Here is a 12,345-nt window from a genome sequence, read left to right as displayed (position 1 = left end):
AAAATCAGCAATTTCTGAAATACTCAGACCAACCCGTCTGGCACCAACATTGTCACTTTCCAAATTACTGATGTAATTTTTCTTGTCCATTCTGATGCTAAGAATCAGCAGGACATCCATGTCTACATGCCAGAGTTGCTGTTGGGTCTGCGCTTCCACAGGCCCCGCTGGTTTAGAGACTTATTCCCGTTAACGAAGCAAGACAAACAGTAATCGAACAATTTTACTTGCTAGCAAGGGACGCTGGTCGGAACCAGGCTCTTGGAGCTGAACGCTCCTCACCTGTTTCCTAGCCAACTTCAAATAAACAGCCTTCCTTGCAGCCTTTTATTGAATACAGTTACAGTTTACATTGGCACCACCCATTGTAACACCCCCTGTGGTGTGTCGGGCCCTTGTATGTGTGTGTATGCATGTGCGAGAATGTGTGTGTGTGTGTGTGTGTGTGTGTGTGTGTGTGTGTGTGTGTAGGTGCCCGTGAGTGTGTGTGTTTGTGTTTGGGGGTGCTTTTGTGTGACCTCCTGCTCACCAAAGGGTCATAAAGGCAGGAAGTTTACTTAACAAGAAAACATAACCTTCACCTAGGATGTGCCTATAATAAAACACTACAGCCTCCCCCTCCATTCAACCATTCAGGCTGGGGAGGGAGTCAGAAACAAAGGAATGTCTTTGATCACATAGTTTGCACCAAGACTTACAAATTTAAGTAACACAATGACAACATTTAACAATTTGACTCTAACAGTTGCTTTCATGTGATTGGCAGATTTCAACATTTGCATTGATAAGTGGCTGAATATGTATACCTAAAAAGTGCTTATAAATACTTATAAATTTGCCTTATTAAGTCTACTAAGCTGAGCTTCTAAGCTCTCTGAACTTCTCATAACTTGCTTGCTTCAGCCTGGAAAATTCACCTTGGTCATGAAGTTCCAGAAATGTTGCCATTAGCATAGAGACTACTTGCTCCACTGTGTGACTGTCAGTTACATTCATAAAAATTGGGAAAGAAAAACAGAAAAAAAAATTTCTCTGTGAGAAATTTCATTTTTATCAGTCAAATCTATATTTGTTACAAATTCTCTGAAACACAGCGACCAGTGACTCTTTGGCAGTCACCCAAAGGGGAAGACAGTAACAGAGATTTTGGCTGAAAATAACTGTGGTGAACAGGAACATCGGGTACGTCTTATGAGATTTGACTTTGTCATCTAGTTTTGTATGGAAATTTTTCTACAACACTTACACTTAAACTCAAAATAGATTCAAATTAAAGCAGTCAGTCCCATGAATACACCCTCCTCCACCCCACCCATGTTGCTTGTCAAGGGAAAATAACATTTACAGTTCTTGCAAGAGGCCTATTGTGTTTGAATGTCGCCTCATTCACAAACTCTGAGTTACTTTTTCTAAAATGTGAGATACAAATAAACTTACTTGAATTATTCAGACTGTGTAGGATCACAGTAGGTGCTCCAGGACCTGAAAGGAGACAAAAAGAGCATCTAAGTAATTTAAGCAATTTCCAGCATCTTTATTATCATGACTGGAAACATTTCCACCTGACAGTTTGCCCAATTACTATTAAATGGTATTTAATGGTATTTAATATATGTAAAGGGGCTCCTTTAAAGCTGCTCTAAAGGGCCAGTGTAGGCAGCTGTTATGTCACCTTCCCTATATTTTCTTAAATCAATTAGGGGTTAAAGGTCACTCGAGATGCCTCCCTAATATCAAATTAAGCCAGTACTTGTTAATGCCCTTCTCTAATATACTTTGTCAGAGGGTAATAGGATGGCAGGTGTGCTGTACTTAAAGCTCTCCTTTCTTTGAGTTAAAACACAAATCAACTTTTCCTTTATTTCCTTGCACTTATCTGTTGGTGGGCTGTATTAGCTTTGACCCATGCGATTCCTCATGTCACACAGAGAAATGGCTTCATTTTGTGCATGTACCTGCTAGAAAACAGTAAACCAATCAGATCACTTTATGAGTGGGTTTAAGAGGCTTGTGCTGATGAAAACAGGTGTGAGAAGAAGCTTGTCAGGATTACGTGAACTTGGCCTTTGGAAGACAACAAGCTTTCTCCATTACTTTTATTGCTTTTGGGAAAGGGAACGCAGTTATTGTCCAATATATCATCACGCCAAAGCCCAAATGCCTCCTGCGCATGAAGAGCTTTCAGCTGTTCAAAATAAATTGAAACCACAAACAATATGAGTTACCCCTCATTAAATAATCTACTTGTTGCCCAATAATACTCCCTAAAAGCGATTACACACAATGTAGTGGCTAATTATTCATTTTATGACTCTCATTTCAAACTGATGAGAGATTAATTTTAAACTGAATCAGGAGGGTGACAGATTATGACAAGCAAACCCAGGCATGTGCCAGATGAATAAATGGATGCTGAATAAATAAGGAACGTAAAACACAACCTAATCCTAATTTGATTTTTTTTAACCAGCAGCCATCTGCAGCTATGTTGTAATAGAATGAAGCACCACACAAATGGCTTTAGATGGTTAAAATTGTAAAGATTTAATTTTTATTAATGTAACTGTCCATTTAGGTGATACAGGCCAGATGCCATGATGTGGAGTCATCCCAACATCATGTAAGTATCTGCACGTGCTGATGTATCGTAACGTGGTCTGGCGAAGAAGGATCGGCTAGCAGGTCTAGTGGACATGTGGTGTGGAGGCTAGCCGGAAAACTTGGAGGCCAGTCAGTTAAATAGAACAAAAGACCTTTATGTGCCGTTAACATAAGAAAACCATACAAGCCAGGTCTCCACACCTCCATCCTATTCATACATACATGTGCCGGGGGTTAGGCAGTCGCTGGTGCCAGCCTGTTACAATGGTAAGGTCTCTCTAAACAGATGCATGGACAACAGCATGCTTGGCTGTAATGGCTGCCGCTGCATTCACACTAGGATACTCTGCAACTACTACAATAATAGAATGACACCCCCTAGTGGTGCTATACCATAATAAGGGTCGTTACAGTATAGTTGTTCAATTCCAGCTGTTTGGTTGGCATAGAGAGCAGGCTATGAAGCTCATCAGCCTGATGAGGCTGGACTGGAATGAAAGAAAACGTCAATACTGCTGTGTTAGTTTTGGGTAAGTTATGAAGCTGCAAGTGTGTAACAACAGCAAAAAATGTCAGAAAGTTTGATTTGGAATTCAGCAGGCAGAAAAAGTAATTTTAAAAGAGCAGGATTGCATTCAAATATTCTCTTGACATCCACCGGAGAGGTGTGCTACAAAATGAGATTAATGGGTTAGTGAAGTGCGTCGAGCTTAAAGTCAGAGTTTTCAGTGTCGTGAAGACAGATGCCTTTTTCCTGGGTGGGTCACCATGGTAACTTTTGCTGAACATACATCCTGATCTGAAGCTGGTTGGGTTCAGAGTTACAGTTAAAAATTGCCTGTCTGTATCTGTTCTTTTCATTACCATACACTCTAATGTATGGTAATGAAAAGAACAGATACAGACAGGCAATTTTTAAGTGCTATAAAGATGTTCAGCAGAAGAAATGCATTTGATAAACAGATGTATTATGTTATGCTTTCAAGTCTGTTTTACACCACGCTAATAAAACACAGATAAGAAAACTCAGTCATTCTATTGATAGTCTAATTACCAGCAAAAACTTTTGTTTATCTGGCTGCAAACTATAGGACAGTCAGTGCTGTGTGTGCTGAGGAGCCTTTAATGTTTAGAGTTTCAGAGCTCTAATCTGCAGCTGTCAGAGCATTAAAATAAACATATTTACTTAAGAGTTATTCTCATTTTATTTGCAGCAACATCGTTGCCTTTGGCTGCTTTATTTTTTATATCCTTTATAGATCCTTATCACCTGTATGTCTGATAATGTCTCTGATTGGATTTGGAGTGTGCTGCACTCAATTTATCCACTTTGTGCAGATGGAAAGCGAAATGACACTTCAAATGCCTACTTTTATGTGAGCATGCACATAGCCTGAAGCAGTGTGGCTGATAACCACTGTCATGAATACCCGTTATCTCTGAGTTGGGTTGTAGGTTTTGTTGAACCAGCTAAAGTAAAAAAAGCCCAGATATGTTTAATTTGCTTTGCAGTACACAGCTCAGGTCTGTTGTGAACTCATTTAGTTAGTTTGGTTGTACTTTCTGAATCAAGACTTTTTTATAATAACAAGTCTCATATTTGCATTTTGAACTTGCAGTTCTTCTTTAATAGTTTTTCCCATTTGGGAATGCCAAACAAGCAAATATTTCATAAGAAGATGGGGGTGTTAACCTAACCTTAACCCCTGTGTGTATTACTGTTAGCCTGCACGTTGTTAAGAGATTAAATTCATTCCCTGATCTAACAATGTGGGTGGAAGCAGACTGTTGTCTGCACCAGACTGTTGTGATTCTCTTAATCACGCCCACGTTTGAACCTCAGAGTCAAATCCCTGAACTTTTTTATAATTTTTCATAATAAGACCCCAATCACTTGGAAGTCTGTCACCCTATGAAAGCCAAAGACACTCTGGCAGCCATTTGAAAGGGCATTTCATAGCAGGAAAACTGGAGGGCCCTTAGAGATAGAGAAGAGATACTGGTTGGCCTACCTTTACAGTGAAGGATAATGTGCTGGTTCGTGGGGCTGATGTCAGCGTCGAAGTACAAACAGTGGGCTTTATTCAGTTCACATGTCAAACACCGTCGGGGGAACAGGCCCACAGTTTTAACACTGAGAAAAGAAGAGCATTTAAAAAATGGAAAAAGAGACAAAGTACATAAAACTTTTTGAGTAAGAAAGTAAAGGACATATTTCTTGATCTTTTTTTATGATAACTCCCCCGAAGCGAGCAAACCAGTAATAAATCATATCCAACTGGAAAGTATTACCTGTCTCGTTACAGGCTGGTATAGTTTACCCCTTTACATAAAGCATATTTTTCACAGTTTTTTGGCATTTTTATATTTAACCAGTAGTCAGAAAAAAAAACTGGGAGGTGATTAATAATACAATTGTATGTGTAAACTGGTGATAAAGTGGCCAAAATATTCAGATTAATCTCTACTAGCTCTAAAAAGTCAACAATATATCAATGTGAGAATAATGTGACAATTGTGAAAGTGAAAAATTCTTTGCAACCATTTTTAAATATTATTTTTTATCCCATGATCATCATCATCATCATGTGAGTAAATTTACTAATAATAAAAGTTCCTTAAGTTCTCATGATATAAGTTTGAAAAGTTTTTAATCATTTTATAAAAATTATTTAATTAATAATAATGACGCAAACCTGAAAAGCTGCCGTCTCCGTGGTGAACCCTCGGTGCTGAGAAAATAACTGTTAGAGGACATAAAAGATAATTAGTGCAAACAGACATGCTAAATTAAACACAGAAACTCATTATCTCCTTGTTTTCTTTGTTTAAGCGAAATTCATACATTTAATTACTAAAACACACACACGTGCCATGTGTGGTATCCACAGTGAACCAAGGAGAAAAGGAGACAACTCAGTACTAACTCCTTCATTCATTATCAACCCAACTCTTGTTATTGTTGTTTTTTTCTTTAAATTAAATCTTTCTCTTTGTTTGTGGCTAAAAACATGTAAGATCAGCACTCTGGTCAGCTCTATTCGATCTTTTAAAAACACAACAGCATTAGATTAGCTAAGTAAGATTCAGTTACGCATGCTTGTGTTCACAGACTTGGCAAAACACATCACTGCTTGAAACCACGATCAGGAACTCTGTGATTAGAGGAATTATGAAAAGGAGGGTTCAAATTTCACCTTAACAAGCTCCTAATTTGTTAGAGAAGTAAAACAGAACAATCATACAGATGGACAATAATAAAACTGAAATAAAATTACAATTAGAATAAGAGAAACAGAGTGGAAAAAGAAAATTCATCTTTTTAAGTTGTTTTTTTTTTTTTTTCATCTTATCATTTGCAAGCCTTATCTCTTCATGCAGGTTGTGGTGAGCTGAGAGGTCCTGATGGTCAAGGCACTGACAGGTTTAATTTAAGCATCAACATTGGAACGGCCAGAATGGCTCCACCACAGGATGTAAGCCGCAGACTGGTGTATATGGGGTCAACATTTCTGCTGGGTAGCCTGAGCCCAGAGCCATACATGCTTTAAAGGTGATCCGTAAAATCTTAAAATCAAGTTGTGTGCTATAAGAAATCCAAACTATCGATTTCTTAACTACTCTGGGGTGAGAGGATGACTATTTTTTTAATTTATTTTTTTATTGAGGTCAGTAAAGTTTGTAGGTTTTAGGGGGAGTTTTGCGGTCACACTCACAGGTTATCGGTGTCCTCATCAAAGGCAATGATCTTTGTCACCTCCCAGTTTCCAGACGTTAGATGTCGGACTTCATTTTGATCAGCTCTGAACTGAAAAAATCAGAACAAGAGTAGTAGAGGGTCATTTGACTGAGCGCCATCACTTAACTCATGCTCAGGTGTCAGTCAAACACTGCATATTCAAAAGTGCCCATGCCAGAAAAATATCAGTCATTAACCCAACAAAATGGAAATATTTATGAGCTGAATCAATCAGTAGATCCCATCATAGGGTTAGACAATAAAATAGTACACTGTTCCTTTTTTCAGTGGATTTCCTTGGATGTTTTTAATATACTTGTACATGAATATGTCCAAGATTTACATATAGTCATAGAATTATATTAATTTTTAGTTAAAACCCATGAGCACTACACATTTGTTTGTTCAGCCTGGCCATGAGCTGTGGAAACATTCATACAAATCTGGTACAGGTTAGATGTTTGTGGTTTATTTTTGTCCTCATGACTAAAAAAATGTATAAATTTAAACAGACAAACACACAGGAACACTGCACTCACACGTGACTGTAGCAAAGATGCCAGACAGTACATTGTTAGTTTGTGGCACAACAACAGAGATTGGAGAGACACTGTGGGTGAAATATGCTCTGCGTGCAGCTTAAATGCATCTTCAGGGAGAAGACCAGGTGGATGATTGGCTGTACAGAGTGTCAGACTTTAACATGCGAGACTGCTGGACTATCCTCAAGAAAACCATTTGTTCAGGTGGTGCCAGATTTTTTTTTTTTTTTTGGCTCGAGCCAATAAAGCTTTCATTATTCAGAGGGTTATAGAATATCTGGCAACCAAAGGGTTAAGCAAAGTTAGGCACAAAACTGGCATTTAAAAATCAATCAGTTTTTACGTCCTTCAGGCACTAATAATGACTGAAAACCTCTAAAAAAGTAAAAATAACAGTTTAAATGAAAATGTCAAAGAAGATGATGTTAAATGTGTCCCAATCACAAAAGAAGACAAAGAAAGGCACACAATCAACTTTGGAAAAATGGCTAAAAGATTGACAGGATAAAAAAGAAACTACACAGTTTACAACTGTGCTAAAAAAAACAGTAACACAAGCAAGGTTCTGCATCTTTAATGACAGCTATGAGTCCTGCTCGTTTCAGCTCAGAGTCAAGCCTCTTTGCTGGTTGTTGCATTGTTGCAGACAGTAGAGGCTTTGGGTTTTTTCTTCCTGCTGAAAAGGTTTTAAAAACTCCAATTTCTTTGTCCTACTGTTCTAATCTAAAAGCCCCTTGGCACTGTTTTTCAATCATCTAATAAAACAGATTTGCCTTTGTTCTAATCAATCCAGCTGTCTGCACACCTGGACTGTAGTTTCTGGAAGGCACACATCTGAGAAGTGGGCAGCCCTTCCCCGTGAACGGTGGGGTGTATTTTTTATTAGTTTTAGGACCCTAAACATGCTGGCCCTTTTTGCAATAAAGCAAATTGAGTAGCATTTTTGCTGGCATGTGAGTTTTTGTGCAGTGTCTGTTGAAACCTTGAACTGGTTTGCTGTGGTGAAGGGAAAGCTCAGGATGAAAGCTGAAGTGGTTGATTTACTGCTTGCTTTATATTCCTAACCTCACATATGTCCATGACCTGTAAGTAGGGACTGAAAGAATAAGACTGAACTTCCTCCAAACGATGTCTGGGCTCAGCCCCCTTTTTTCCCCAGAAGAGTTATCACAGAAGTTATCACAAAAATGAGGTTTCAGTTAAAGTATGCATCTTAACAATAAAAGCCCTCAATACTGAAAAATGATGCCAAGCAGTCAAGACCCACCTCGGTGTTGCCTAAACCTGGTTGTCACAGCACTCATGTCTTAGGTCTATCTGTGAGACACCACCCGCATTAACAAAATGGGAATATTCAGCTTTCTGGGAATGAACTTGCTATAAAGGTGTCTGGGGTCTCACTTAGAGATGAGGTAGGAGCCTGGTTATTCAGGGGGAGGTCAGAGTAGAGCAACTGCCGCTCCAAATTGAAAGGAATAATTGGCTCGGACATATGACAAGGATGCCTCCTGGATGCCTCCTAACTGAGGCATTGCTGGGATGTCCAGGGGAGGGTAAACCTTGGGGGAGATCAGGATACCGCAGAGATGACAGCTCTCAGTCTGCTTGCATCTGTATTTCCCTGAAAGAAGTTGATTCTTATCTGACACGATGTCATAAAGCCACAAAACATTCTGGTTCGGTGGACTTTAATTGACCATGGCACATCAGAAAACAGATTTATTATAATCATTCCAGTCGTGAAGATTATTATTATTATTTTTTACAAATATCAATACAAAGTTGTTATTTTAATATAAAAACCTTGCGTTATATTCTTTTTTTTTTTTTTGCCCAAACAGCCTCTTTACATTTTAGAACATTTATCAGACCTGACAAATCCATTACAGACCGAACAGGCTCAGCCAGAGATTTATTTCTGCAAAAACTAATACTGCATGAATTCTTACACTGGAGGACGAGTTCCCATAATTGGAAAACAATCTGAGGGAGTTAAAAAACAGATTTCAAATAACGCTGCTTATTTCTGCTAACATCACTGAAATCTTGCATACAACTTGCAGATCTGTGGATGTGCATGGGGAAACTTTAATATCTGTGCTGATGAGAACAGGCTATTGGATTTTGTGCTTGTGTTGGTGGGGGGAGGGATGAGGGCAATCATGAAATAGATGATTATTGCAACACTTTAATTAACAATTCGACAGCATCACAAATAAAGTTGACTTTAGCTGCGGCTTTGATGCAACATCCATCGCATTACCATAAAGTCTTGATCTCAGTCCTTTATAGACTTTGGTCAGATATTGGTTTTATCTCACTTTGAGGTACATAGTGTCTTAGTTGCCTTGACACACAATAATGGGCAAATTTGAATCCTACAAAGTCCATGTGAAGAGGTTGGAGGGGTGGCAGGGCCATGTCGTATGTTTATAAGACAGGAGATTGTGGTCCACAGGACTTGCACTTTGTCAGATTCATATAAGCCTGCGCTTTCCTAATTCTAAACAAGTAGTATTATCACCATCAGCACTTAAACTGGTATGTCACGCTCTACTGTCAAAGCCTTGTAGTTACTGAGGAAAGTGAATACGCACTGTAGTTACACACTACATATATAGCTTTAAAGTGACTATGAATTCAACATTCACCTGCGTAGTGAACATGGCGATATGATGAAACTCTCCTCGTCCTCCTTGTTTGACCGGCACTGTGAGGAAGAATCTGTTGCCATCTTTGGAAAACACGGGTTCCTGATTCTGTAGAAAGCAAATATGTGGAATATATTTAATATTATTTTAACAGACGTACCAGAATGTGCCTATTTATTTCTTAGAGCAATGTGACAAATTGCACATTTTCCAGTGTATCTGTAAAAGCAGCTGTGGAGCACGCTGAAGAGTCCTGCTTTCAGAGGCATACGTTACATAGTTGCCAACTGCATTAACAACTGGATGAAAATTATGTGCGGATGGCCTTCACAGTTGAGAGATGGCCAAACCACTTTTTTACCTGAAAGTAGCAATCTGCAGTGATTGTATATAAAGAGACTGTTGACTGACTAAGTGAGTGACTACCCATTTTGTGGGAAGATAAATGGATTGTTAGCATGGACGGCAGTGAGGAAAGACGATGGATGATTTAACTCTATGTGGCACTTTAAGCAGGACAGTGGTAAAAAAGAAAGAAAAAACAGAAAAGTTTAGTCCTTGAAAACAGCTACTAAACTGTGGTCGGATTTTGGGAATTTAAATTCATAACAGAAGCCCTGCATTGCCTCATGCAGACAGGCTTTACAGTGCAGAAGGAGTTAGATGTAAATAAGGGGCATCATAAGAAATGAAAGAGGCATCGTTGGTGATATGTGATTCATAGGGTATTTGATTCTATTTATGTATCTGGTGATGCTTGGTTCGCCTTTTTAAATGTGTTTAGCCCCTCAATTTTAAAGGACACACAAAGTTTATGGGCTGAATTAACCCTTTACCATAGCTCACATTTTTTCACTTAAGAGGGATTTTTTTTCTTCACTACATAGACAATTAAAGTTAATTGGGTTTTCTTTTTATATAACTTACAATATAATGAGCCTTTAATCATGCATTTGGACAGTACAGCCTCTCAGCAAAAAAAGAAAAAAAACTAACTAAAGATGGTGAAGAAAATGTCAGAAAGAAGGCAAAACAATCTTGAGGTTTGGTTAAAAAGTGAAAGTTGAAAAACTGTCATTTCAGTTAGGCCACAGTTTGGTCCAGCAGATTTGAACTCAGATATAATCCCATTATGTGTTGCACAATAAAAAATAATCCCCTGAAAAAGGTATTTTACATGATGATGTAATATTGAGGTAATATTAAAATGAATTAAGGTAGTATTAGTCTGCATAGCTGGAGTAGTTGTCTGATAACAAAAAAAAATACAGCCAAATAAAATGTCATGTGATATTTTATCTAAAAAACAGACATATGCATTTTTCAAACAAATTTAAATGCTCACTGATTAATAATAAATTAATGTTTAAAATGAGTTTAAATTCAGTCCTTGTAAAATCCATAAAAAGATGCAATTTTAGTTTCAACTTGTCAACTAAATTTGGATTTAAAAGCCATGAGCGTCTGAATACAATTTACACAAAAATCCACATTTAACATTATGGAAAACATTATTAACACTATTTAAACTACAATAATAGTTACAAATGATTAACATAGAAGAAAAATATGCAATAATGCAGTCAGCAGGTACCGTATAAATTTAAAAGAATTATTAATATTATTAATAACAATAAAATAATAATAATATAATTGAAACCTTTAATGTGATTACATTTGCAAATTGCTCAGCAAATGTAGACGTTTGTCTATTTTTATTTTTAATTTTTAAAGTGCGATTCTGTGTTTTTAGTTTCTCTAATTTTCACTACTGAACATAAACAACACAAAATCACATCACTGCGCACATGATATTTGAAGAAAAGTTTAAATCTCTGGAACCAAAACTGTGAAAAATAGAAACCCTCTTTACTCTAAACTCTAAATTCTGCCTCAAATTGGGATAGATTAACTAGAATGGATTTTTCCATGATGTTATATATTGGTATTGAACAGAAAGTCATTAGCAAAGGCCTGTCTGCACTGGCACTGGCACCACAAAATTGAGCTTCTGTCAGATTACCACCTTTACCGATACACGCAGCTTGCCAAGGATGTCAGTTGGTTAAATTAGACACTGCTTGAGCCAGCCGGGACTACAAGATCAAATCCTGCCAGAAACTCTCCTACTCTGCCTTCATCACTGCTCTGATAAAGCTCAGAGACTGAGCTGACTGCAGACCACCTTAGGAAGAAATTAAAACATAGATAAACGGGAAACTGATTTAAATCTGAACTGATGATAGTTAATATAATTAATTTATCAAAATGTAAAAGTAGCAAAAACATGTTTGTGTGTTGCTCTGGCTTTTATTTGGCACTGGGTTACTGAATATTCATAGCCCTTCCAACATAAAGCAAAGAGACTGATGAACAAAAAGAACACATTATTTGTAAATTACACTTTGTACAAGAAATGTTTACTTATTATATTAATTTATAATTTAGGTTTGGTCAACATCTTCTTTAACTGAAAAGCTGTAATCTATATATACACTTGCAGATTTTTGAAAGTTTACCTTGAAAGTATGTGGCTAAAACCCAATCCTAAGCCAAACTTGTTTCCAGTGGCCCGGTGGATGCTAACAGTTTACATTTTTCTTGAATTAAAAGCCTCAAGAATAAAGTTTAACTTTTTTTTAAATGAGCCTCATAAATCAACAGAAAAACAGGCTGCAGTATTTTATTTTTTATTTTTTTGTCTATACCATAGATTCAGGAAAAGGGAAAATATGAATAGTCTTTGCTCTCGCCTCAGCTTTCAGTCTGTGCTTGAGTCAGTTTCAATATTTCAGGGATACAGAGACTTTGA

At 37.5% G+C, this 12,345-nt stretch overlaps 1 protein-coding gene across 2 annotated transcripts in view; it reads right to left on the bottom strand.

Moving 5' to 3' along the window:
- LOC146500969 (inactive dipeptidyl peptidase 10-like) overlaps positions 1–12,345 on the bottom strand; it is a 251,993-nt gene that overhangs the window by 11,753 nt on the left and 227,895 nt on the right. For both annotated transcript variants that reach the window (XM_085136350.1, XM_085136351.1), the window contains exons 13-17: positions 9,534–9,641; positions 6,318–6,409; positions 5,298–5,345; positions 4,614–4,735; positions 1,438–1,482 (exon numbers count right to left, since the gene is read on the bottom strand). In XM_085136350.1, the coding sequence (XP_084992476.1) occupies positions 1,438–1,482; positions 4,614–4,735; positions 5,298–5,345; positions 6,318–6,409; positions 9,534–9,641 (415 nt within the window). The remainder of the gene's footprint in view (positions 1–1,437; positions 1,483–4,613; positions 4,736–5,297; positions 5,346–6,317; positions 6,410–9,533; positions 9,642–12,345) is intronic.

The sequence above is a fragment of the Neolamprologus multifasciatus genome, chromosome 16, assembly GCF_963576455.1.
Source record: "Neolamprologus multifasciatus chromosome 16, fNeoMul1.2, whole genome shotgun sequence".
Taxonomy (NCBI): Eukaryota; Metazoa; Chordata; class Actinopteri; order Cichliformes; family Cichlidae; genus Neolamprologus; species Neolamprologus multifasciatus.
The sequence above is the reverse complement of the archived record's forward strand: the minus strand, read 5'-3'. Positions and strand labels throughout refer to the sequence as shown.